At 44.7% G+C, this 27,126-nt stretch overlaps 2 protein-coding genes across 12 annotated transcripts in view; one reads left to right on the top strand and one right to left on the bottom strand.

The window, feature by feature from the left end:
- Nucleotides 1–7,194, top strand: part of MED12L (mediator complex subunit 12L) — a 153,515-nt gene extending 146,321 nt beyond the window's left edge. For 8 of the 9 annotated variants that reach the window (XM_063337477.1, XM_063337476.1, XM_063337473.1 and 5 more), the window contains 4 exons: nucleotides 939–1,095; nucleotides 1,967–2,032; nucleotides 5,941–6,022; nucleotides 6,476–7,194. In XM_063337477.1, coding sequence (XP_063193547.1) covers nucleotides 939–1,095; nucleotides 1,967–2,032; nucleotides 5,941–6,022; nucleotides 6,476–6,525 — 355 coding nt within the window. In that variant the 3' untranslated portion in view covers nucleotides 6,526–7,194. The remainder of the gene's footprint in view (nucleotides 1–938; nucleotides 1,096–1,966; nucleotides 2,033–5,940; nucleotides 6,023–6,475) is intronic. The other variant, XM_063337472.1, reaches the window with a different exon arrangement.
- A 2,976-nt stretch (nucleotides 7,195–10,170) lies between these two features.
- Nucleotides 10,171–25,428, bottom strand: IGSF10 (immunoglobulin superfamily member 10). Of its 3 annotated transcripts, none has more exons than XM_063339440.1 (7): nucleotides 25,348–25,428; nucleotides 24,498–24,743; nucleotides 22,437–22,566; nucleotides 20,190–20,580; nucleotides 15,040–19,452; nucleotides 13,470–14,370; nucleotides 10,171–12,511 (listed from the first exon to the last, which is right to left on the bottom strand). In XM_063339440.1, exons 2-7 carry the CDS (start codon nucleotides 24,689–24,691, stop codon nucleotides 10,603–10,605), a joined length of 7,938 nt encoding a protein of 2,645 aa, XP_063195510.1. In that variant the 5' UTR covers nucleotides 24,692–24,743; nucleotides 25,348–25,428; the 3' UTR covers nucleotides 10,171–10,602. The 3 variants fall into 3 exon arrangements, with proteins under 3 accessions (XP_063195510.1, XP_063195511.1, XP_063195512.1); XM_063339441.1 differs by lacking the exon at nucleotides 25,348–25,428 and adding an exon at nucleotides 24,993–25,061; XM_063339442.1 differs by lacking the exon at nucleotides 25,348–25,428 and adding an exon at nucleotides 24,854–24,981.
- Between the last annotated feature and the right edge of the window lie 1,698 nt (nucleotides 25,429–27,126).

Genomic DNA, 27,126 nt, shown 5'->3' with positions numbered 1-27,126 from the left:
GGGCGACAATGCCCTCCCTACTTCTGCTGGTCACACTATTTCTAATACAAGCCAGGATGCCATTGGCCCTCTTGGCCACCTGGGCACACTGCTGGCTCTTGTTCAGCCTCTTGTCAATTAGAACCCCCAGGTCCTTTTCTGCCAGGCAGCTCTCCAGCCACACTTCCCCAAGCCTGTAGCGATGCATGGGGTTGTTGTGGCCCAAGTGCAGGACCCGGCACTTGGCCTTGTTGAAGCACATTCCATTAGCATTGGCCCATCGGTCCAATCTGTCCAAGTCTCTCTGTAGAGCCTCAAGTTTTGCCTTTACTTGGTTGACAGCCTTGTATGAAAACCTACAGAGTGTCTTGCATTAGGAATAAAGCTGCTAACCTGAATTGCCTTGTCTTTACTGAGTTTTAAACAGGTAATTTAAATTACAAGCTAGCTAACATGTTTTCCCCCTGTATGTCTTTCTGCTTTGTTAATGTTAATTAGTCACATAACGTCCTAAGAAAGTATTTCTTGCTTGGTGGGGTTTTTTTTTTAGTATTTTAGAAAGTAAAAAGTCTTTATAATCAGTTTTAAATTCATGGTAATGTAACTATGAGATATTTTGGCTGGGAGAATGTTTTAGCGCTTATGTGGAATTCTTGCTTGAAATGTGGAAACTCATCACTCTTCCTCATAAAGCAAGAACTGAATGTTTGGATCCGTTCTTCTTGCTTAGAGGAACGTGTTATTACCTACATCAGTTACTGGGCAATAGTACGGTATGGCTTCTATTACGGAATAATTTTCAAAGCATTCATATTTGGAAATATATTCTTCCTGTAAAATGTAGTGTCTTTTAAATCTATGGAATTCTAATGTCGCAGCTTATAGTTGAGTGCTCCTAAACTAATTTATGCTCTGTCTATAAATGAAGTATAATCCATTGTTTTTTTCTCCTTGATCAGACTGAGCCATCAGCCTTTGCAGCCGAATTCCCTGGTTGGAGGGGGACTGGACACTGCATCGACCACGGGTCCTCATCCGGCCCTGAACTCGGTGCAGCTGCCTCCGGAGCCGGTGAGACAGAGACAGCAGCAGATGCGACAGCAGAGACTCTTCCAGGTGAGGGGTTCAGCTGCACTGGAGGCCCGGGGTGTTTCAGTGCAGGACTGGAGTGCAGACATCACTGTATCAGGTGATGGTTCACACACTGGCTCGCTTGTGTCTTCAAGTCTAAAGCAGCAGAGCCTGGTGCTGTAAACATGAACTGCTTTTATTCGAGTGCAGTAATTCATTGTTTACATGTGGGATTTCCAAAAGAAAGCTTTGGACGTACATGTAAAATTCAGTACTTTTATTTCTCAAGATTGTAGAATGCCTCTGGAGAAGGTAAATTTGAGATTGGCCTAGTTGAATGTGCTGAGACAAAAGCAATGGTTGTGCTCTCCCCTGTCTGGCCTTATAATGTACACCAGAATTAAATCGAAGGGCTTGCTTCCTGTGTGGCCTATTGCCTATATTCTGATTTGATGATATATTTTTAATTTGGAGGTAAGTATCTGTTTATCAGCTAAATATGTGGGTTTGGCACAGGGGAAATAAATTACATTGAAATCCTTCCCGTGGCCCTTTGGTTGGAATTATTTTCATGTTTTCATTTTAATGCAATAGCTATCTGTGCCAGTTCCTGTCAAACAATAATGTATTTTATCTAAATATTTTGATGTTATAGTAAACTAAATATGCCGGGTTTTGAGTATTTTTTTAGTCTATTAATGATGCTTCTTGTCAGCCTTGGTGTGGCTGGTGATGAAAGTGGAGAAGAGCTGTGAAGCTTCTCACCCAAATGGGGCCTTCAGTGACCAGTGCTGTAAGCGAGCCCGGCTCCTGTTGGCCATCAGTCGTGAGCAGCCATAACTGCTTGTCTGGTAGCTGTTCCCTGAGGCAGAGTGTGTGTCGCCTCGCTGTGCTTTCAACGCCCATCTCCTTTCAGTTGCAGCAGCAGCAGGGGCAGCAGCAGGCGCTTGGTCTCCAGCCCGTGCAACCGCAGCAGCCTTTGGTAAGCAGAGGCGACTGCCGGGTATTTTGGGGAGGTGTGAGGGTAGTGACAGGGTGGGTTTTGTCACTTACAGAGATGGGCAGCATGGCAGTCTGGGGAGAGGGTTTGTGTAAGCTTCCCGGGCATCACCGTCTGCCTGCCGGTGCTGACTCCATGGCGCCTGCAGGGCCGTACCACCACCACTCCGAGTGCCGTGTGAGTGACAGGCTCGTTCTGGCCATGACCTGAGTTGGCCCCAAGCTGTAGCTGTGACAAGAGGGTGTGTTAGCTGGGGCTCAAAGGCCAGCTGCTGCGTCCAGGTAGCTCCTGGCTGGCTCTGACCGTGGGCAGACAAAGGTTGTATCCATCCACAGAAGATCACGTAAATGCGTCCATCCTGCCAAAACGTGGCAGGAGGTGGGTTATGTGTGTGCTGAGGTGTCCCTGGGGGTTACCTCGCCTGCTGCCCTCTGAAGGCAGGGCTTGGCAAGGAGGGCTACTGCACTGCCCTGCTCGACGCCTGGCACCTCTGCAGCAGCGCATTTGGGTTTGCTGTTCAAAGATGCTCCTTCTAGGACTGGAGTCCACGCTGCCTCCTGCACTTTCATGGTTCATTCACCAATTTAGTCAAAACTGATACCGAAGTTGGGCCAACAATGACACATTGTTTTGACTGAAAAAAATATTTGTGCGTGTGTGTAGGAAAAGTTCAAATGCTTTGTTTCAACTTGTCTTACAGTATTGATATAAAACTAATGGTTAATGTCTCAAACAATACAAATAACCAGCCGGAGCAGTTCTTTTGAGAATTTCTTGAGGATATTCTTACAAAATGGGTACCAGTGCTTTTCTAATTCTCTACATCTCTCTTCCATAATGAGTAAAATAAGACTGCCCAGACTAACTGCCTTAAACTTCTTTATGTGAATTCAAAGAGGGGACAAATGAGATGCTTTAAAGTCTTCCTCGGTGTTACTCCTAGTGCAGCATGAAAAAATGACTCCTTTGAAAATCTGATACAGAACCAAGTGCTGTAAGCCCCACTGAGTCAGGGATCTTTTTTTCTGGGGGTCTAATGATGGCATTTAGTAGTCCCAAAGCAGCAAGCTAAGGTAAATTAACATCTGACTGCTGCAGGAATGAATTTTTCCTGGGTATGCGTGCTGTGCTGTGCGTTTTTATAAGTGTTATCCTAATTAATATATCATACTAAGAATTAATAGACCTTGCTAACTTTAAAAACTTGATCAGAAATCTGTAGTTGCTGCTGCTGCATATGAATTGGTGGATTTGTCTGTCTTGGTAATATTTTGAAGTGAAAGCAGAATAACGTAGACGATTGAGCCTGCTCATGGAACTAGGTTTTGCTGTAACACTAAGAAAAGCATTCACTTGGAACTGTGAGGGGCTGATGGCTGGCATTTCTCCACCTTGCTGTGCCTGTGCTGTGTTTGCGCGAGCATCTGCGCTCCCTCCGCTCCCTCTGCCGTCGGCTGCGGACACCGGCAGCCCCACCACTGCCAAACTGCAGTCCCTGCCTTAAGTCGCGTCACAAGTGACCGTGAGCGACTTCAGGCCTTTGATTTTTAGGCTGTACTGCTAACATGCTGGGGAAAAAAATGGGGTTTATTGTTTGAAGATCCTCTTAAATTAGATCATTAGTCATAAAACAAAGATGCATGACGACAACTGTACAAACAGAATTGTTTGTGAGACATTCCTTTATGCGGAATTGCAGCCTTTTATAGCTTAATGTACGATTTTACCAAATCGCTATCACTACCAAGTAATTTTTATGGACACGTCCACTGAATTGACAGCGTCGTTATGATTGTTTCCTGTGTTTGGGCAGTTTTTTTCAGACATATTTAAGATAGTTGAGGGTAACTAAAAAAGTTTGCTGTAGAAAAATGGAGAAAATAAAGTATTGCTGAAATTGCTAGCTTCCCAGTTAAAAGCATTAATCAACGTGATCTGATAGAGAAACTTGGAGGCGGTTTGTAAGTGCAAGAGTAAGGATAAATGAAAGGTCTTTATCTGATAGCTACTGAAAGATCATTTTCATCCATTTTTGAGTTTTTCTTAATCATGTTCATACCTTGAACAAAGGGCATGTGAAAGACTGTCACAGAGACGGAGCACCTGCCTGGCTGCGGGCTCCTCTTCCAGCACTTAGCACAGCAGAAAGCTTTCTGCGTGTTGGTTTCATGTCCCCACGAAACCCTGGTGTGGTTAATGCTTTTACTAACCTCAGCGTTTACTAAGGACTGTTAGCCAGAAGATTACGCAATATATTTTAAGTAAAGGATTTGGTTTCCCAGAAAGGGAAAAGATGCTGAAGTCTTGTAAAACACTGAAACTCCCTTCAGTAAGCAAAAGGTTTCACTGAAACAAAGCCTGGGTGTTTTCTGTAGCGCATATGATGTTATTAGAGTATCATCAGGTTTTCAAATTGGTCGGGCGTATTGTGTATCCTTGTGCAGAAGCACAAAAAATCACTCAGAGGCCCATGTGTTTTCATCAAATCTAATGAGAAGGAAAACTCCAGGACTTAAGAAGCAGATCTAGAGAGCTTAGAGACGCTGAGGATAAGGCAGACGGTAAAGGGTGAGGGCTTGGTTTGGTTTGTGCTTGCTGGCATAGCAGCACCTCATGCATCACAGTTTCCCTCCCAGTAGCAGGTCAGTATGCGGGAGTTTTGCCCTCGGCTCTCTGTCCTCGGGAGTCTGAGATAGCTCGTGCACAGACGGTTTTCTTTCATACGGGTGATGCATTTTCCAAGGGAATAAATGCTTCTTGTATGCGCAGACCTTTGGCTCCAGAGGCATCCATCCTAATGGCACGCACACAGACCATCTGTGTCAGGTCTGTCTGTCATAATTCAGTAGCGTGGTGTGCAGTATGTTCAGTACTCTGGCATACAAGTGGATGATCAATAGAACTTGTTAACAGAGAATGATTTTCTTCTGAATGACAGCCAGGAGCGTGGAAGGCGAGACGGTGCTTGTTCTGCTACCTATCCTCACTTGAAAAATAGACTTCCTGGGTCAGATAGGTAGGGAGTAATGCATGCTGTCAGACCAGGTAAAGACTAAACTCTGCTTTGATGCAACTATAAATAGGGTGCAAATTTGTGAAAGTCAAGGCATTTACACCTAGGGTACTTTCAAAGTGATCAAAGTCGTGATTTAATTCATTAACAGCAGATTTCTTTGGAAGCTTTTTGTGTCTAATCCCATTTTGCTTAATGCCATGGACTGAAAGGGCCTTGTCTCAGCCCTGTGGGCTTAGGGGTAAGGATCAGAACGATGATTATTTTGGTCAGTGGAGGAATTGGCCCAGTTGGCTGGGCACAGATCCGTCTCCCGTATCACTGGAGCCAAGAATTGAGTGTGCAGCTGCAGCCCCGCTGCAGCCGTGCAGTGCAGTGAGCAACGTGTGCTTTGTGCCCACCCTTCTCTTTAACTGGAGTGCTATTGCCCTGGGAAAAATATTTTTCAAGAAGCTTCTTTTGACTGTTAGGCTTCAACCACACATAAGTGTTTTAAAATGCTAAAAAGGCTGTTTATTTTGATTTGCAGTTTTAATTTGCCTTGTCTTAGAACAATACAGACAGTAAAGCTGCTCAGGGTGACTTGCAGGATGAATACCAGCCTCTCCAGAGGTGGAAAAGACAGAGACTGACTCTGTCCCTCGTGTCTGGCCGGAGACGTGTGACACCTGTAACAACTGGAAATGCGTGAGATTTCAGGGAACGAAGAGAACAGATGTTCTGTGAGTTCTGAGTGTGCTCCATGTGTCCTTACTGTGCTGCGAAATACAAGGACTGCCGCGCAGGCACGCCTGCCTTCTGCCGTCCCCCTTCTGCAGGTACCTGAGGGCACTGGGGCTCTGCGGGAGTTCTCCCACCTTTCATGTTTCTTTTGCAGTTCCCAAGGCAAGGCTTACAGCAGACACAGCAGCAACAACAGACAGCGGCGCTGGTCAGGCAGCTCCAGAAGCAGCTCTCTAGTAAGTGTGTGTGTGCATGGATGTACGTAAAAATATATGTATATGCATATTTGAATGTGGAGTTATCTTTCTGGAGGTGTTCTGCCTATTTAAATGCTGCCATATATACATGTGAGTGATCTACCTGCTGATTACCCGTCCCAGTAGTCATGTAATACCAAAATTCTCGTGCTGTAGTGCATCCCATGGATTTCTGTTGGTCTCCAGAGAAGCCCACCTCACTGGGCTGGTAGCCCAGTCACAATGTGCTGGGTGTTTTCTCCCCTCCCTTCTGTAGTCCTACCGCAGGCAAAGCCCCCGAGGGAATTAGCCCCCCTTGCGTGCATTCGACAGGTATATAAGGGAATTTATTGGCTGTTGTTTGCCACCGCTGCATGAAATAAAGGTGTGTTTCTGTATTTCTGTAGAGTACACTCACAAGGCACAAACACTTCCCTTTGCTTTATCAACCAGGTAACCAGCCACAAGGAGTGAACCAGTACGGGCATCCTTCACACTTCTAAATCAGCGATGGAAAGGAGGCGTCGTGTTAGGTTTGCACTGAAGAACAGAACATTCAAAATTCAATGCACTAGTTATTGCTAGAAAGCAAACTTTAGTTTTCTTCTCTTATTATTTCAATAATTATTTTTTGTGCTGCAGTTGATGTGAATATGTAACAAGGTGGGGGTTTTGGGTTTGGGGATTTTTTTGCGTTTAACTAGATTTAAATGTATGGACTTGTGGGTCTATTTGAAGAATGTTATTGCAGATTTTATGAATTTGGTGCTTTTTAGGTCCTGTTAATTTTAAAGAGGACAAAGAATGCTGGATTTATTTATTTGTGGGAAACACTTTTTTGGGTTTGTTGATTTTATTTTTTTTTTATTATTATTTTTTTTTTATTTTTTGGTTAAAGAACTGCACTGGACCAAACTGCTGAACTGAAAGGCACTTCCGATTTTGGCATAGAAGTTAATTTGTTCGTTAAAATGTTCACCCTTTCTTTGTTGGTAGAACAAGCATCAATTTAAATTGTGTTTATTTGACTGTAATTTTCATATGCACTTTATAAAGTTCCTTGTTTAAAGTACCAATTTTCTCTTGCTCTCATTGTGGTAAGAAGGTGCTGAATGGGTTTATTGCTTGTATTAGAACTTCTTAAAGTTTATATTAAAAGCCACAATGTAACGTTAATAAACCTACTAGAAGTAGCAGTGTTTCATATTTGGTCTTTTTCATACAAAGTTCACCATTGATCAGTTCTAAAGGAGTGCACGATGTAGTAAGAAGGATTGAACACCCAAAGCGGGTTTTGCTCCACTTGCATAGGGAAATCCTCGAGTCCTGATGAAGCCTTACGGGAGGCGAATCTCTGCGTCTCACTTGATGCCTCCAGTAACAAACCTCGTACCAGCTTTCACAAAGTGAGGGGGGGAAAAGCCACTGAAGTCCTTTCTGTGGTTTCAGCGCTGCCGTAGCTGAGAGCTCTTGGTACTGAAGTGGCCCAAAATGAGTTATTCCTGTTACCTGTGTCTGCTCCCAATGTTGTACGGTAAGTACTTCAAATGCCGGGTTTGAGTCTTGATTGCTGGATGAGTTCCAGCGGTGTAAGGCATTACGTATTAACAGCTCGGTGCAAAACCACAAGTAAATTATAAATCAAAATTACTACAAACAAATCGTTGTTATTCAAACCTGTTCAAATATATCATAATTTTGCTTGTATTAGAGTTGAAAAAACAGAAGAAAATTAATCCTATTTTATGTAATTTAGGAGTTAGCCTATATGATGATCATTTTTTTTAAATGCATTGATTTTGAAAGTGGAACATGCGGGGCTTTTAAAATCTAAATAGGAATGTTTTTCCCCTGTTTTGCATTAACTCAATTTGCTTTATTTACCATACAAAGAGTTTATCAACGGTGTCGTAGTCAGGTGTTCTGTGGGGAGGGGGAAGACTGCACTGCGCAAGCTTCAGAGGACTGCAGGAGGCAGTACAGGCAGCTAATGACATAATACTCACTACAGGGAGATCTGTAGAAAAGTAAGTTTTGAGTGGCTTTTACAATAGTCAGGTAAGCCTTGCTTATGTAATTGTTTGTGTTCAGGTTTGGTTTTTTGAAGATTTACTGTTCTTATAGTAGCTAAAGCTATTACAGATGTTAGCCAGTGAGATTGATGTCATCGAGCCATTTTTGTGGCTGCTGCTCCATCAACGCTAAGGAAGAAGGGAACACGCCCCCAGCAAACTGTCTGTGGTTGGCGTCAGGAAATGATCAAACCAGCAGAAAAGCAATCCAAGCTGAGGTTATGGTCTTAAATAAAAAAAAAAAGTAAAAGTTCCCCAGGTTGATTGTGATGCGGTTAAATGAGGTAGAATCTGCATTTGGCTCTTGGGACTTGAATAATTGCTCACTGATGAGTCTCTGGCGTGCTATAACCAACTGCTGCTGAGAGACGTTGGTGCAAGCGGTTCGGATGCTGCTGTCGCGGTAGCACTGAGGAGTTTCATTGCTGTAAGTGGTATCTTACAGGCCCAAAAGAGATGTGTTACCGTTCTTGGAATTTTTTTATTATTATAGGCGATGTAAAGAGCTGGAGTTGTTCATGAGACAGGGGATGGTTACACTGATCGGCGGTCTCTGCTCCGCTCCAGTGGGATCAGGCACTTCCAGGTGCTGCTGGCTGCGAGACCAGTTGTGACTGTACGGACAGCACTGTTCCTTCCGTGAGACGCACAGGTCATGAACTTGCAAATGTAAGGGGAAAGGCTGTATTGCATGTATTTTCACCCCCCTGTCCTGACATTGATATATCTTAGGAAGAAAATAAGAAATTCTGAGCTTTAGTTACTGGCTTAATCTTTTAAAGATTTATTTGACCAGTCCAGTCTGTGATTCATTAGTGCGAAATGTGGAGGTAACAATTTCCTACCATTGCGAAGGCATTTTTCCCCCATGTACAGCAGGTTGAGTCTATGATTCTTAGACCTATCTACTGAATGGAGAAACCAGAATTCTAAATTTATATGCAAATTGATGCAATTGTATTCTAGTGAGAAATTTTTAAAAAATGCTTTTGCGACAATAGGAAAATGATCCAGCGTGACCTGGACAGGCTGGAGAGCTGGGCAGAGAAGAACCTAATGAGGTTCAACAAAAGCAAGTGTAGGGTCCTGCACCTGGGGAGGAAGAATGTCAGGCACCAGTATAGGTTAGGGGTGGACATGCTGGGAAGCAGCTCTGAGGAGAAGGACCTGGGGGTCCTGGTAGACAGCAAATTATCCATGAGCCAGCAGTGTGCCCTTGTCGCCAAGAAGGCCAATGGCATCCTGGGCTGCATAGGGAAGAGTGTGGCCAATAGGTCGAGGGAGGTCATTCTCCCCCTCTAGTCTGCACTGGTGAGGCCACAACTGGAGTACTGTGTCCAGTTTTGGGCTCCCCAGTTCAAGAGGGACAGGGAACTACTGGAGCGAGTCCAGCGTAGGGCAACCAAGATGATTATGGGACTGGAGCACCTCCCTTATGAGGAAAGGCTGAAAGAGCTGGGACTCTTTAGCCTGGAGAAGAGAAGGTTGAGGGGGGACCTGATTAATGTTTACAAGTATCTAAAGGGTGGGTTTAAGGAGGACGGAGCCAGGCTCTTTTCAATGGTTCCCAGCGACAGGACAAGGGGCAATGGGCACAAGCTGGAACATAGGAAGTTCCGTTCAAATACACGGAAAAACTTCTTTATGGTGAGGGTGACAGAGCACTGGAACAGGCTGCCCAGGGAGGTTGTGGAGTCCCCTTCTCTGGAGATTTTCAAGACCCGCCTGGATGCAGCCCTGAGGGATGTGCTTTAGGCAATCCTGCTCTAGCAGGGGAGTTGGACTAGATGATCTCTAGAGGTCCCTTCCAACTCTGAAGATTCCGTGATTCCGTGATACCAAGTGGGAGTGTTCCTACATGTGGTCCGTACACTTCTTCTAAACAGCACTAAACAGAGCTTGCTCTCTCATTTAAAAATGAGAAGAAACATGTTCTGTATGTATCATCCCAAAGCTCTTCAAAAAAGGTTCTGTGTGAAACAGCTGTATTATTAAAAATACTTCACTACTTGTTTCGCTATTGAATATTTATTAAAAAAAACATACTAAATATTCAAACATATAAAGAAGGTAATCTGCATCACAGTAAAATCTGCTCTTTGGTTCTCAGATACTCTTGCTTTATGTGATCCATGCTCATGATAGTCATACAAGGTGGACAATATTAAACTAGTATGAAAAAGTCTATTCTTTACTGAAGATCTCTAGGTACATTTCCAGAAGGTATTTTTATTTGATATTCAAAGTTTGCTGGCAGAGCAAAAGTGCCTCATTTGTTTTTATTTAAGTCTGATTAATCACTGAAAGAACCAACGCTAGATAATAATGATAGATCTAATTTTCCCCAAGCCCTTCCTCTCTTTTTTTGCACGGTCATTGCAGACCGAATACTGTACATGTATTTAGGGACTTACATGCCTACAGCTGCCTTTGATTAAACTTTTTCCAAGAATGAACTCAGTCCAGCTGTAGACTTTGTTAACAATCATTCCTGCTGTATTTCTTGCTTCAAATGACGTGAACGTATGTTACTGTGAAATCACTGCCAAGATGGTTCTTCGCTGTGCACTTGTACGCACCAGAATCCGAGGGTTGGGGATTCTGGATGAGTAATGTCCCGTGGGGATGAAGCAGTTGGCTCCCAGACGCTCGGCCTTGGTGAACTGTAGAGAGTACTGAGTGGTCAGGTAATTCCCAGGTAATTTCTGGTTTTGGTATTCCCAGTGCTATGCAGTGGAGCTGAACTGCTGCACCAGGCATGGTGTGTATGGTCTGCGGTGGTCTGTTCGTAATCCTCGGGGGATAGGCTACGATAACGACCGGAACAGTTATAGAGGAATCTCCGACATTATTGTGGGCCTTACACACGTAACTTCCTCTGTCATGAATGGTGGCTTCTCGTATAACCAAAGTCCCATTTTCCAGCAATATGTATTTGCTGTTGATCTGCGGTCGATCCAGCACGTGGCCGCCTGGCAGAGTCCATGCCGTTTTTGGTTTGGGAGTCCCATCAGACAGGCAGTGAAGCGATAGTGACTCCCCGCTAATGCCCTTCACTGGCCCCGTCAGGTGAGTGAGAATATTGGGCTTCTGGCCAACCTCCAAGATGATCAGCTTTTCAATGTAGCCAACTTTATTCCTGGCAGCACAGCGGTACTTTCCTGCTTTGTCTCTATCGGGATTATAGATGGTAAGGGTACCACCGCTACCTGTGAGAAACTGGGAACTCTGGATGCCGCTGGAAAACCATGTGCCGTTAGGCAACATCCAGCTTATGTCAGGTGGAGGGTTTCCATCCACAGAACAATTCAATGTGGTAGTTTTTCCAGGTTTTGCTATTATTTTTTCATTGAATGGATTTTTGAACATCGGCCGCCTTAGCATTTCCAATACCTCCAGCTGCACCACCAACATACTCTCTCCCCCATCATTACGTGCCACACAGATAAAGTCTGCTGTATCAGAAGGCCTTATGTTCCGAATCTCAAGTGTCCCATTTTTGTGTACTACAATCCTGCTCCCATAATATGGAGCTGTTAGGAAAATATTATCCGGCATGATCCACATAATCTGAGGGGGAGGTGTGCCTTCTGCCCTACAGTCAATTTGTTTCTTCGAATGCCTCACTGCCGTCACTTTCATGATGGTTTTGTTCGCGTATAAGCCATTTATGATAGGTGGTTTAGCAACAACATCCAGTTTATACAATTTTGTGTCATCCCCTCCAGGATTACGAGCGACGCACATATACTCTCCAGCATCTAACAGTTTGACTTGATGGACTGATAGAGAACCATTGACATGCAGAAAGTGTCTATCCGTTGACGAGGAGATCATGTCACTGGAAGGCAGCAACCAGAATATTTTTGGCTTGGGTTCTCCAACAGCTTCACAGTCCAGTAATGCCGTATCTCCAGCTTTCACTTTAATGTATGTCTTGTAATTGTGCTTTATCTGAGGGGCTGCCATGATGACCGTGACGCGTATCTTCATTTCATCTCTTCCCAGTGTGTTTTGAGCATAGCAGGTATAATCTCCTCCTTCTGTTACTCCAACTTTGTTGAGATACAGAGTTCCATTGTCAAAGAGGACATATCTGCGAGACCTGTGTCCACTGTCATCTGCCAGCATGGCATTATTGATCACCGTCCCGTCTGGCAAACTCCAAGATATTTCTGGTGTGGGTGACCCAGAGGCCTTGCAGTCCACTCTGAAATCTTTTCCGTATGGCACCAGTTTCTTGAAATACTGTTTCTGGTCAATCTTGGCGGGTTTCATTGTGATGCTGACTTTCATCAGTATGAGATCATCGCCAATTTTGTTTCTTGCAACACACAAATAGTCACCCGCATCTTTTTCAGTAACTGCCTCAATAACCAAGGATCCATTGGGGTAGACACGGATTCGACTTCCCATTCTGTTGTGGGGGGAGAAAGAGAAAAAGAATTATCGAACAAAACGCTGGAGGTGAATAGCGAGCACTGAAAGTGGTTGACAGTATTAACAGTACGATACGATACAGAATCTCTCTCCAAAGAGACTGTGTCCACATCCCCCACAGACCCAGTGAGTTATAACCTGATGTAGTTGCTGCTTTTGTTGTTATGTGGATGTGCCCGAGCTCACTGACTCTACGCAGATGCACAAAGCTGCACAATGTCACCTCTGCATTGCTGAAAACTCCTCTGTGAACAAATGAGCCTGTTGAACCTCATGTCCCTCATCCCGCCAGCCTCTGCTCATCTCCCTCGTGCTTCTCCTTGCAGATAACCCGCAATACTTGCCCCCGGCCAGGAGCAGCTGGCAGTGCCACTGCGTGTTGTCCACTTGGCACCGAGTGATTACTCTCTGTCTGCCTTTCCTGCGACAAGGCACGGACCTGGATCTCTCTTGGCCCAGCTGCAAGTTCTCATGAGCGTGCTGGGAATATCCTGACCTGGGACTGTCTCCTCCACAGCAAAGGGCAAGTGTTACTGTGGGAGGAGGCATGGGGGGGAGGCCTCAAACGTGGACTTGGCAGAGACTACACAAGTGTCTTCCTCCTGAGTCCTACTTTGCAAATCTCTTATAAATAACTTCTCCTCCTATAAAATGACAAAATTCAGCCAATGCATGATTAATGTCAGTTTCCTTAATCTAAATATGACTTGTATCCATTTTGGTAAGACCTCACCCACTTATGACAATTGATGTGATCTGTTATTAGACCTGTAATAACAAGCCATCACCACAGATGTTTCACCACTGTTAAAGGTTTAAAAGTTAATTTAGTTCACAATGTTTTGCTTCAGTGACATATCAATGTCTTATACGAGCACCAGAGAAGAGAGCGTTTGAAGTTTCAAAGAAGTGGAGGGAAAAAAAAAGACTCCTACCTGTGCCACTGGTCAACAACTGCCTTGGAAGGTAACCTCCAGATGATCCTGGGCTTTGGCTCCCCAGTCGCTGTGCAGTTCAGAAGCAATTTATCCCCAAAATTCAACTGAGTCATTTCTTGAGAGGCGGTAGCTATTTTTGGAAGCATATCTCTGTGTTCCACCACGAGGCTCACCACCCTCCTTTCCGAGCCAGTCGAGCTTGTGGCTATGCACTCATAATTCCCGCTGTCAGAAGGGACCATGTTGCTGAGGCGGAGGGTACCGTTGGAGAACAGGAACAGCCTTGCGTTTACAAACTGCAGAGGTTTCACCACCGTGCCATCAAAGAGGACCCAGTGGACAGTAGGCTGAGGATTCCCTTTCACAGTGCAAGGGAGTTTCAGATCTTCCCCCATCATTCCTTCAACACGTTGTCTCTTCTCTTCCAGAATATCGGGAGGTGCCGCAATGACCTGCAGTTTTACAACCAGTGTGTCAGTGCCTGCTGGGTTTTTAGCCAGGCATGTGTAGAGGCCCCTGTCGTAAACAGTGACTTCCTTGATAATTAAAGTGCCGTCTGGTTCCACATGAACTTTGTTATTTCCTGCATAAGAGTCGGAGATGTGTGTTTTGTTTGCTAGAATCCAAGAGACGGTGGGAGGAGGCCTGCCCTCAGCTCTGCACTTCACTGCCACGGGCTTTCCGGAGTGAGCGGTAAGGAGTTGCCACCTGCCACCGGTTATGCGGGGTGGGTAGGCCACTACTGACAAGGTGACCAGGAGCCGTGCCACACCATGCGGGTTGGCCGCGGTGCACAGGTACTGCCCGCGGTCCTCCAGGCCCGCCCGGGCAATGGAGAGCGTGCCATTGGCAAAGACCACCCATCTTCCATCACCTCGGCCTTCCAGAGCGTCGTTTCCTACAGAAGCAAGGGGGCAACAGCGCAGCACATCAGAACCTCTCTTTTCTGTTCCTTTCTACTCAGCCCCTGAAAACGCTTTTCCTATCCTGTCTACTTTGCCCAAATAACCAAGACACTAGTGAGAAAAAGAGAAAAATAATAGTATTTTGCATATACAGTGACAAAGCTTTAAAGTAAAAACAAAACTTAGTCCCCAGTAGAGACAAAGTTTGGATAAAGCAGATGGGGCTTTACATATCCAAAAATACTTTGGCATAGTTGTGACTAGGCTTTGCATATTCAAAAATATTTTGGCGTAGCTTTAACTTGATTTAGTGGTTTGTTACCACAGATAGATTTTTCTGGTCACTTGTCTCACTGTTCTGAAATAGAAGGTAACATACAATAAATATTGGAATCTTCTCACAATAAGCACAGAATTATAGTTAAATATAGATCATATATTTCTTTTTTTTTCCCCGTAAAGAACTGTTCTGTAATTAGTAGTAAGACACTCCAGCAAGTGTGCTGGGCTACCTGTCTTTTTCACTGTTTCCAACTTCATCTCTTCCCTGTTATTTCATGGTACTCCTAAATGAAGCAATACTTGAGTTTGCCACACAAAACATCTGCCAAATTACAAGACTATAATGGAAGGTAAATTCTAGAGAGGTTTCTCAAGCTTACCTGATGGTATCTTGGTCCACCGTATTGTTGGACGGGGGTTACCAGTAGCTTCACAAGGAATAAAAGCATCTGAATTAGCTAGCACGGTGAAAGCAGCTAATTTGCCTCCAATTATTCTGGGCTTTGCAAAATGATTTCTGCTTAGAGAGTCCAAGGCTCTAGGATTGTTTGTGGTAGTTTCTTGATCTTGTCTCTTTTCAGACCAGCCTTTGACAGAACTGTCCTTGTCCCTTCCCCACAGAGGAGCGTACGGAGTTGCGATCTGTGATGATGTGGTCGGTATATTGACAGTTAATGTGACTTCAGCAGAGGGCCTCTGCCAGAATTTGATTTCCCCCCATGGAGGCGAGGTGGTTCTCGCAGTACGTGCAGGCGGCACAACCGCTGGTAGAGGTGGTGGTGGGGTGGGATGCTGAGCGCTGGGAGGAGAGATATCTGTAGATGTGGCAGGAGCTCTGGCACTTGACTCGGTTCTTGCTGGGAATGTGGGCTGTGCAGCGTGGTTTTCTTGGACAAATCTCTCTTCCATTTTCAGGTGTGATTTTTCACCTGCCGTTGCAGTGGCTTTGATTTGCTGCGCAGGTTCTGACCCAGATGCTGCACGGACTGTGGCAGGTTGCATGGTTGTTGCGCTGAAAGGTTTTGAAAGCAGTGGTGTGGTTTGGCTTGTGGTGGTGGGACTCTGACCAGTACGAGTGTCGGGTGGCAACGTGGATGACGGGCTGTTCCTCCACGTGACAGGGGTCACTGATGTCTGCGTGGCTGCTGTAGGCACGTGCTGAGGTGCCTCTGGTGTGCTAAGGCTCCACAGTGCTGGCATTTCTGTCGCCAAGACTGCACCTGCACTCTCAGAGACAGGTTTTGCAGGCGTAAGACTTGTGGGCATAGTTAATGATGTAACCGTTGTCACGACAGATACGGCTGCGTTCACAGCGGGAATCGCTGCAGTGCTGTGGCCTGCAGTCACGCTTTGTGAAGTCAGTGTTTTAGGGGGCCTCTTCCTCCTCTGACCCCTCTTTCTTCCCACTTTGAATATTTTACTTTTGGTGATTTTGGTGTCAGTTTGAGGAGTAATAATTGGTGTAACTGTTGGCTTCAAACTTGCTACATCCATTTCTCTGGTTGCACTAGTTGCAGGATTAGAGTAAGACTGCGGTTTTGCCGTGGGAAGATGTTCTTCTGATTTACCCCTGCCATAATGAATGGGTTTGTTTAAAGAGGAGAAACCACTGCTGTGATTCCCACCTCTTGAAATAGGCGTAAAGTGCAAGGGAGACGTGTTGGACATAGGTAATGCTGCCGTAGTTTTAGGAAGCATGGTCGACACCTCTGTCGATAGAAACATATCTGTCTGTTGTGTTGGTAGTTTCTGAAGAAGGACCTCAATTTGTGCACCACTTCCAAAGAGATGTTCCCACGTAATTTTTCCTCTTTGGGAATTTTTTTCTGAGGCTCTAGGCTTAACACTGGGTGAGACTGATTCAAGGGTAGAAGATGCCTTAGTGCTTAGGGTATGTGTAATTTCTGTCGTAATATGAGCTGTATGCGTTGCCACTGTTGGTCGTCTGATAGTAAAAGGTTGGACTGTATCAGTAGTTGTCTGAAATGGAGTGCTGGTCTCTAATTTCCATGGAGGAGTATCTTGGGTGCCTTTTGTAATTAAAGGCATGACTGTTGTAGTAGCTTTTTGCCTTGCACTACCTTTGTTTTTCTTTTCCCCGAGGAATGCTGTGTTTTGATGAGTATGCGCTGGGTGCTCCAATGGCATATCCATGGTACAGGAGGAGGACAGGGGTGCGTCTGGGCTAAATGGGTTGATGGAGCTGCTTAAATTATTTAAGGCTGGTAAATTTGATACATATTTCATACTCAGTTGAACATCTGCAGACACAGCTGTACTTTCTCTGACAGATCCTCGCCTCCCAAAACTGTATCTGTGCTCTTTCATAGTTGGAATACGTCCTGGTCTAACAATTCGTCTCCTACCAGAAATTTTCCTTCGTCTTCCATATTGCTGCTGGGCCTGGGGTGTATAGGTTGTAACATCCGGAATAACCTGAATTTGCTGATGAGTAATGATAGCTGAGTCCACTGGTGGCTTAGGAGTTACTCTTTTCGGAATACTATGAAAATAAATGTGATCAAATTCAAGACTTGGTTCACTGACTGTCACTACAGATATCTGGTGATCTGTTTTGGTGGAAATCTTCTCAACAGTCCCAGTAAAAACATGTAGCTTGTCCACTGCATTCTGGGAAGTTACAGACTTGCTGGTGGCTGTAACATCCGTCGTGGGTGTGGTAGATACAGATTTTAAATGGTGGTTATTACTTTCCCCAGAATATACCAACCTTTGTCCAGCAGGGAAGAGTGTAGATGTTCTACTTGCTCCATTTGATACAGTTGACTGTTTTATACCATTTGCTGATATTTGACTTAAGTCAGATCTTTCCCATGAGTTTGTAATTGTAGGTTTTAGATATGTTTGTGGCCTCCTCCTGTCAGATGACACAGACTGTGAAAAAGGAGAGGGCAGGGGAGTTACTGCCTCTGCAACCAGGAGAGAGGTTTTCCTAGCAGCAGTGTTACTCGCAGTCACATCAGGCCCCGCAGTTATCACGCTTTCCATTGCTCTCCCCAGAGTAGATACAGCGGCTGTCTCTGTTACTGGTATCATGAATTCTTCTTCTGGAGACACGAGATCACCAGATGTTTCCTCCTCGTCCCCAGGTACCTTTGAGAACTTGTGGGCTTGCATAGGTGGTTTTGTTGCAACTTCTCCTCGTTTTTCTATCAATGTTGAGTTCCTCTTTGTTTTTTCCAAAAAGGCTGCCCAACGCTCTGGATCAACTCTCCTGGCTGTGGAAACAAATTGTCTTCTGTATCCTCTAAACCGCCTGCTTATTTTGTCCTTGTACTGCCTGTGAGTCATTTTCCCGTAGCTGTTACTTTTACGTGCACTCTCTGCGACCCGATTCCTGGATGCTGAGGCAGCAGATTCCTGATTAGCTGTCAAGGTAGCTGGAGTAGCTATAGGATGTTTCTGTCTTGTAGCAGAGGCCAGCAGTTCATTGCCAGAGCCATTGCCCTCTTCCCATTCTCCCACAGCTACATGCTTTTTCTTTAGAGTGGTTTCATCCTTTCTAACTAGCACTTGGAAAACCAAAAGATCAACACCGTACTGGTTGGCTGCAACACATCTAAAGTAACCACTGTCTCGCTCTGTTATCCCTTGTATTCTCAAGGTACCGTTGTCAAAAATATGTTTGTTTCTTACAGAATGATGAAGAATCACATGCTCAGGTAACACCCAGCTAATGGCAGCATCTGGGACAGCAGTGGATGTACAGGGAAGGTAGAGTGTGCTGCCTACAAATGTGGAAAGTTTGGCTCCATTTACACTGTTGTGTTCCGCGTAAGGATCGATCACAGTAATTCTAAACGTGAGAGTATCTGCATCATTGTAATTTGTGCCTATGCAGTGATAAAGCCCAGTGTCAAAAGTATCAGCTGTCCGTAATGTGAATGTGCCGGTTTTAACTACTACGATTCTTCCATCCTCACTGATGTAAGGAGCTCTAACTTTGCTCCCATCAGCCAATATCCACTCTATTGCTGGAGCTGGTTCTCCAATTGCTTGGCACTCCAGTTCTACAGTCCCCCCAATTAAAACAGTGTGTTCCGTTTGTGTTTTGTTGTCCCTGGAGATGATGGTCCAGCTGTTTTTCACCTGTTTTTTGTCAGCACTGGGCAAAGTAATCTGAGCATCCGTAAAGTACTGGATGTGCAACGTGTTAAGTGTGGTTGCTGTCCTGTCTAGCTGTAATGCCACTTTGCTTTGCATTAACCAGGATGGTTCAGCTCTCAGTTCAGTCTCTATATTGGTAAAAAGTTCATCTTTTTCAGAGTAGATTTGTTTATATTTGTAACTAATAAAAGGCATGTTAGTTGCTAGGACGTCCCTTTCCAGTTTTAAGGGAGAATTACTGTACAGTGCCAATATGCTCCATAGCTGCTGAATATGTTCATAATCAATGCTACACACAAGAAATGCCGACAGTGATGTTTTGAGTACTGTACTGTTGCCATTGTTGTCAAACGAGATGGGAGACATTTCTTTAGGTTTTTGGATGTTGCAAACCAAGTTACCTCGACTTCCTGCTTGGTCAGTCATGTTCAGAACCATGGATCCTATAGGAGCTATGAAGTCCTTGGGAGAGACGGAACTCAAATCCCCATCATCTGGCACTGTGAGGTTTTTAAATTTCAGGGAGTCACATATGGCTGGCTTAGAGCAGGTTAAAGATGCAGAAGGAATACCCACTAAGCTTTTCCCTTTACGATTTTTGGGACTAGCACAAACGGGGCATTGCTGAGCGCCAGAACTTCTATCTTTTTTGCATTTTATAACATCTGAAGGAAAGAAAAAGGCAGTAAGCTTCTGTGATAACAACTTCTAGTATTAGAAAAGATACATAGCTACCAGTATGTTGATCTCTTGAACAAAATATTGACAAAGTTCACCTTAAAGTAACCTTTGAAAACCTAAAGTAACCTAAGAAAACTGATGAATTTTCTCTGATGAAACTGCTCAAGGACTGTTGCTATTGCTGCTCCAAGTGGTGTCCTTCTGTCCCAGTGGTTTTATACTGGGCAAGGCAGGCTCTGCCTTGCATGGCCGAAGCTCTGTTCTGAGAGACACAGGCTCTAGCAGTTTGGGGGTGACACTACACTATTGTGTGTAACCTCTGCTCAGGGCAGCGACAGAGAAAGTCCTTGAGTCCCGTTCCTTATCTGTTTTTGAAGAATCTAGTACAATGTGGCCTTCACTCTTGCCAGTTACATAAAAATTAGCTTCCTTATCTCCTGTGGAATTCTCCTAGCGCACAGAAGCTTTGGACTGGCCAAGGAAAATGTTCCATTAAGGAAAGCTGCGCTTGGGAATGGGTTGAAACCACTAGATTTGTTTAATCTGGGAAACTGAATGGTACTAATCTGTTTATCCTGATTACATGCACCTACAAAAATTCTGTCTTCCAGTCTTTTCTGGGAGAATAAATAAATAAATAAATAAAGGACAATTACCTTTATAAGAGAGAATCAGATGCTTATAACATGATTAAAAAGTATAAACAAAGCCTTCAGCTCACCTGGTCTCTGTTTTGTCCATTCTGCAAACCACTGTAGATTGCAATCACAGGACCATGGGTTTCCATGGAGGTAAATGCTCTCTAGCTCGGACAGGTAGGAAAACATTTCTTGTGGTAGTGAAGTCAACACATTGTCAGACAAATATATGTGCTTCATGAAGGATATTTTAAATATTTGGCTATAGCGCAAGGTGACAAAAGTATCTGGGTGAAGCTGCTTAAGCAAATTTCCTTCCAAGTGGACCAACCTCAGTGATGTGAGTCCGTAGAAAACGTTGGGATTTACAAATTCAATTTTATTGTGGTCCATATGCAACCGTACCAAGCTCTTTAGACCATAAAAAACATCCTGCTGAAGTACTCTGACCTTGTTATAACTCATTTTTAAGACCTGTTGATGAGAAAGTAACAAGTGTATAATATTAACCCATGTTATATTGTTATAAGACTCCTAACAAATTTTGATTGATGTGACGTGAAGGTACTTCACCAGACTAGTAATGCGAGTGTTTGGGGAAAAAACCTTAGTAGGCTAAATTATTTTTAAATGCTATGTTAGTTGCAGGACTACAAGGATGCTTTCTTGTTCCAACGGTCCATCAAGGTGTGACACTTCAGCAGTCACATTTACAAAATGCAGTGGTTAAAAAGTAAATAAAGCAATGCTTATTTCTCATTCAAAAAAATCCCAATTAAACCACACTTATGAAAAGGGTAAGAAGATTTTGGCCATAAACTGTGGTAGTGATTTTTGTTCCAGCCAGTGTTATGACTATAAAAATGCATGCAACAGTCTGTTTTGTCTGAAGCTTAACCAACAGAACTGCTAATTGAGTTCCCGGTTTCAGGATTTGTGTCATGTGGGGTGTGTACTTGCCAAACCTCAACTCTCAGGTGCTGTTTTGTTGCTGACAGGTTAAAAGTCAAATTCGTAATTATGAGACGAACAAATCCGGCATATTGCTGAAGTACTAAATATGGTACCCAAGACAGCCTTTTTGTTGTTACTTTTCCTGTTACAATTACACTGTTACAGTCACAAATTCTGTATTTTGAAAATTAGTGAGGGGAAAAAAAAAAGTACAAAATCACAATAACATGCAAGTTTTTTTGCCAAATATAATACCATTAAAATTATCTATAATTGTGTTGCCATCTTGCTAAGGGAGGAAATACTTACAGGACTGCATAAAGCTTATTTCATTAAGTCAGTTGCAAGGAGTTAACAAACAAGCTTTCAGGCCCAGAACTGCCTTTACAAGGGTTAATGGAACCTGAAGATCCATGTGCTCCAAAGTTTGTCTGGTTTCTGCCTTTCCCTCCCACCCCTAATCCTCTAAAACCAGCAACCGAGCCAATACCCTGTTTTCTGTCTGAGCAGTTCAGGTCTCTCATGTTCGTAGTTCACCACAGCTGCAACATTATTACTTCTCTATAGCAGTTAATAACAGCTCTAGATGGAAAATTAACTGGAGAATGAGCATTACCTGTACATCGGATAAGTTGGGAATGGTTGTTCCTAAATAATCATGTAAGTACTTTATATATGAATATCTATATGGCACAGTGAGATACTGAGATGGCTCCAGAATCCCTCTATGACACCGTACATTTACTAATTTTTACAATATATGTAAATATAGGTAATATTTCAGTTAAAGAACAAAACAGGCATCAAATACTACATTTTAAAAGTCCACAAATATATATATTATATTATAAAACCACTGAACTGTATGTTTTTTTAAAGCATTAAAATGTTTATATGCAGTATCAGTAGGAGGCTTTTTTTTTTTAATGAAAGACAGAAAGGGACAGGACTATACTGCACTGAAGGGAAAGGGAGATCTGGATAGAAAACAATCCTCTCCAAAAAAAAATGAACTAACAAATTAACTGAAGACAAGTTGCGGTACTTGGAGCTCTGCAATCTTTCTCTCTTGTGCAAAAGAGTTTCAACTGCAGATGCCCGTTAAGATATTGCTGACACATATCTACCAATGTGTTCATCACGCTCTTTAAACTGTACCTGAATGCACACCTGGGAAGGAAAGACATTTCCCATTAGGATACTGGATCTTGAAGGCCCTCATCTTTAACGTGGATGCAATAAGAAACAGGAAACCAAAATGCTACAGGCCGCTGGTCTCCTTCCATTTATCAGTATTACTGCAGATTGTTTAAAAGTCATAACAAAAATTAAGATTAGGTCATCTCCTAATTAAGATTAGGTCATTTTGTTCTTACCTGTAACGAATATAAATCACTGAACACCTTATCAGGGATTGTATTTATCTCGTTGCTGTGTAGCATTAGTAACTCCAGTTTCTCCAGGCCAGAAAAATCTGTTTCCGTCAGTTTAAGCAAGCTGTTGTAACTGTAACAAACATTTCATCCCAGACCTGGGTTTAGTCAGACAGCTCAACTTCACAAGTTTTCAAACAAACAACAAACAAAACCAAACCAAAACATTAAGAACAACTCTTTGGAAATGCATAAAGGTAGGTAGCACTCTTGGTTGCTAAGATGAAATTTTAAGCCATTCCTTCATGTTAACACAAAATTTGGCAACTTTTCCAGGGCAGCTTTCTGAAGACTGTCTTCACGGTGGATAGGGAAAATAACTGCAAAAATACGCAGACAAGAATGTTGGGTTTGGGCTTCAATGTAGAAGAGCAAGGAGCTCCTGTAGTGGTAGAGGTTGGTGATACATTGATGCCTCTTTTCAAGGAGGGCTTTCTCAGCACTGCAGTGCCATAAGAGGACCATAAGCAAAAGACTCCTTTGCTGTCCGCCGAGAACCTAGGTAAAACCAAGGGTACTGGGGTGTGACCTTCCTCCTGGGACCTGGATGACGAGGGCTGTGCCTAGGGTTTTGCAGAGTGTCTTGCAGTCCCTCCCCTGTCTCTGACTATGCCACCCGCCCCTTTCAGTTGTACATCTTGAGTTTTATTTCCACTCCACAGGTGTTCAGTGGTGCACACTGCTTCTTAATGCAGACCTAGCCTCAGCCTCCCCTGATTTCCATGAGCACACATACAGTATGGATAGTCTAGGCTGGATTTAAATGGGGAACCAAAAATGAAACGGAGCCCGCTTTGAGTAAGAACTACACTGCTAGACAAGGTTGGGCCATCGGTCATACCTAAGTCTAGTCAGCATGGGCATTGACAGCAGTGACGCTCCGCTATCCCAGAATTAGGAGGTGTGGTGTAAGCCTCCCAAATGCTGTTACCTACTCTGTGATGCCTTTGACTTTGTGACTGCTACCACACTTGCATGACCCGATTAGCTAACGCGGGGACTCTGCTCCTGCTGCAGTCGCACCTCCTGTGAGGTGACCCGTAAGTTGGATTGATTCACCAGTCAGACAGATGGCCGGAGTAGTAATTAATGTATTTCAAACATACATCTCACACCTCAGATAACTTGTAGTCCTCTAAAAGTACTGGTACTTAATTGTAAGACTTCATATACAGCACTTCGGGACAACACTGGCAAAATCAATGGAAGGAAAGGGCAAACAGGACTCAGGAGCTGGGATCTGGATACGTTGCCTGGAAGCAGAAGGCAGGTAAGGGGAAGACTTCAATGAAAACTTCCTTTTATATTTTCTGCATACACATATGGATGTGTAACATTATCAGTTATGTGTACCATTATATGTAACATTTTCAGTTATGTGTGCCAAAAGTGATACAAGGATCAGTCAAATATTGCTGATTGGTCTCATCATTCGATTGTGTAACAGAGGATGCTTGCTGGAAACTGCATTAACGGGCCAGCCGACCCTGGGTATAGTTCATTTTAACCACTTACAGAACAGAACCATTTTGGAGTCTGAAATATTCAGACGAGTAATTTCCCATAAACTTGACTGATAAAAGCATAGATATTAGCATTGTGTGACATTCTGAAGTCACATCACTGTCTCTGAAGATTTTAATACACATACTAATGTTCCAGCCCACTCTGAGCTGGAAAACTCTCTCCCCCGAAAGAATTCTATTTCAGACTCCTCCTAAGTGTCGTGTTAGAGATGCAAAATGTTTGGGTAATATAAAATAATTCATTTAAGTTCAAAACTCTTCGGAGTTCTTACATACCCTGTGATACATTCCCAAAATTTCCACTTAGTGTTGAAGGTCTTAGGCATTGCTAGCTGTGACTGCAACCATTTCTGAATGCTGCAGAACAGTAGGCTCTTAAGATTTATTTATTGCCTTGGTTAGTTTTAAGCCCTGCATCTGTAAACTCCTAATTATTGCTTTGCAAAGTGTCGAAAGGTAATCTTGATGTCAAACATACCCCAGATTGATGCGCTCCACGTTTGGAGGGATGTGCGGTGGGATGGCTGTGAAGTACCGGAACGTGCAGTGCACCTCGGTGGGGACGTAGCAGGCGCAGAGCCTGGGACAGGCGCTGCTGCCGGGGAGGGCGGCCAGGCAGAGAGCGAGGAGGGTCCCCAGGCACCAGGGTCTGCCTCTGCGTATTGCCTTCATCCTGCAGGGAAATACTACGCTGCCATCCTTCACGGCAAAAGCGAGCAGATTCCTACAAGGAAAACAAAACACAGAAGCGTTTACAGTGACAGTTGTGCTGAGTTTGCTCAGTTTTAAGCTAGAAGCATCAGAGGAATTTTTTAACTTGAAAGAAAAACCAACCCGCAAAACAGACCCCAAACTCTTGGTTTTCCCCCTCGGTTTTTAGATCTGCGTAATGATCTGAAATGTCTGTCATTTAAAGAAACAGCCTCACAATTTCTTCGTCTCAGTGCGCTGTGCCCCCTGAGTTGTTGCTTACAGGTAGAGTTTTAATTTTTGAAGGAAGCAAACGTGGAAGCCGTAGTATTTGGCTGCGGTTGCATCACGACTCTGGCTATGCAGAGCGTGTATAAATCTGCTAGCAATTTATCCTCGGGAAGGCACACGTCAGCTCCTTTCTTGCCAGTAATTATTCCAAACGAAATTAACTAATTTCAAAGCCGGCGCGCAGAGCCGCCGAGCGGCGGGAGCGGCCCCCGCGCCCCCCCGCAGCGCTTCCCCCGGGCCGGCCACCGGCTCCCGCTCCCCACCTGCGCCGGCAGCCGAGCCCGCGGCCACGCCGGCACCTGGCCGAGGGCGGTGCGGCGGCAGAGGCCCGGCCCCGCCGCCCCTACCTGCGGCGGGTCCCGCCGGGCCGCGCTGGCGGCCGCAGTTCCCGGCGGGGCCGCTACCTCGGGGCCGGGCCGGGCGGGGTGGGTCCCGCCGCCGCCGGCGGCTCCTCCTCCCGGGAGGCGCCGCCGCGGTGGGGAAGGCGGGGGCCGGGGCCGCCCGAGGAGCTGCCAGCCCGCCCGTGCCCCCCGCAGCCGTCTCGGCTCGGGGAGAGGCGGCCGCCGCCGTCCCCTGGGACAGCAGAGCCGCGCTGGGGCTGCGGGGTCCGGCAACGCCGCCCCAACCCCCCGCCCCGGGCCGGGGTCCGCTGCGGAACGCGGGGAGCCCGGCCGGCCCCAGCCCTCGCAATTAAAGGAACAAAACAGCTAAAATTTGCCGTCGTGGGGGAATTCGTGCGTGATCCTTCCAAAAACCTGGGTGGTGATACTTTCAAACTACTCCTAAATTTGGGGTTTGGGGATCGAGGTTGCATCAACAAGGGCATCACCAGCAGAGACAAAGAAGTCACTGTCCCACTCTGCTCAGCACTGGTCAGGCCACGCTTGGAATTCGGTGTGCAATTTTGGTCCCTGCTGTACAAAAAGATGTGGACAGGCTGGAAAGGGTCCAGGGAAGGACTACCAAGTTGATCATAGAATCATAGCATGGTTTAGATTGGAAGGGACCTTAAAGACCATCTAGTTCCAATGCCCCTGCCATGGGCAAGGACATCACCCGTTAGACCAGGTTGCTCAAAGCCCCATCCAGCCTGGTCTTGAACACCTCCAGGGATGAGCCAAGGGTGGGGAAGCCTGACGTATGAGGAAAGGCTGAGAGAATTGGGTTTGTTCAGCCTTGAGAAAAGAAGGCTTATGGGAGAACCTTATCACCATGTTCCAGTACTTAAAGTGTGGCTACAAGAAGGTGGAGACTCCCTTTTTACAAAGAGTCACATGGAAAAGATGAGGGGTAATGGGCACAAGTTATTCCTGGGGAGATTCTGATTGGACACGAGGAAATTTTTTTAAAATGAGAACAATCAGCCATTGGAATAATCTCTGCAGGGAAGTGGTGGATTCCCCATCATTGAACACTTTTACGATTCAGCTGGACAGAGTGCTGAGCCATTTTGTCTGCACTGTGCTTTTGCCAAGAAAGGTTGGACCAGATGATCCTTGAGGTCCCTTCCAACCAGGGATTCTATGATTCCATGATTCTATGATTCCATTTTAGATCAAGTCCATCAATACTTCAGCTCCTTATGCTTTGCTAAATGCTGTTTATAACGGTGATAAACTTGGGCGATGTCACGTTTCTAGTGAGAGCACGTGTTAGAAAAGGTTAGTAGATACTTTAACAGATGATTACCTAGCTCTCCAGCAGCTCTTAAGCTGCTAAACTTTACAATTGTATTTTAATAGATGCTTTAATTAATGCCAAATTATTATATCCTTATGCAGTCAGGATTAGAAGTTAAACATGAACCCTCTAAACCACAGGAAATTTCTAGTACACCACTGCTTGCACAAAGTTAAAATGTAGGAACTTTTAGGAAAACCCTGGAAACATTCCAGGTCAGGATGGATGGGGCTCTGAGCAGCCTGATCTAGTTGAAGATGTCCCTGCTCACGGCAAGAGGGTTGGAGTAGGTGGGCTTTAAAGGTCCCTTCACACCCAAAGGATTCTTTGATGCTAAATGCATCTCCCGAATGGCACTGGAAGAAGCCCCAGAGCTCCTTGCACCCCTCTCTACTTCTTACGAAGTATCATTATTTGCCAACACCACCACGCATACCAGCTTTGCT

Source organism: Chroicocephalus ridibundus, chromosome 6, assembly GCF_963924245.1.
Source record: "Chroicocephalus ridibundus chromosome 6, bChrRid1.1, whole genome shotgun sequence".
Taxonomy (NCBI): domain Eukaryota; kingdom Metazoa; phylum Chordata; class Aves; order Charadriiformes; family Laridae; genus Chroicocephalus; species Chroicocephalus ridibundus.
Note: the sequence above shows the minus strand (reverse complement) of the source record. Positions and strands in the feature narration are given on the sequence as shown.

Coding starts and splice junctions, on each gene's coding strand:
- IGSF10 (XM_063339440.1), bottom strand. CDS start 24,691: ATGAAGGCAATACGCAGAGGCAGACCCTGGTGCCTGGGGACCCTCCTC. Junction 19,453..20,189: donor ATGGACAAAACAGAGACCAG/GTGAGCTGAAGG, acceptor TCTTTCCTTCAG/ATGTTATAAAATGCAAAAAA. Junction 14,371..15,039: donor GTGGACCAAGATACCATCAG/GTAAGCTTGAGA, acceptor TTGCTTCTGTAG/GAAACGACGCTCTGGAAGGC.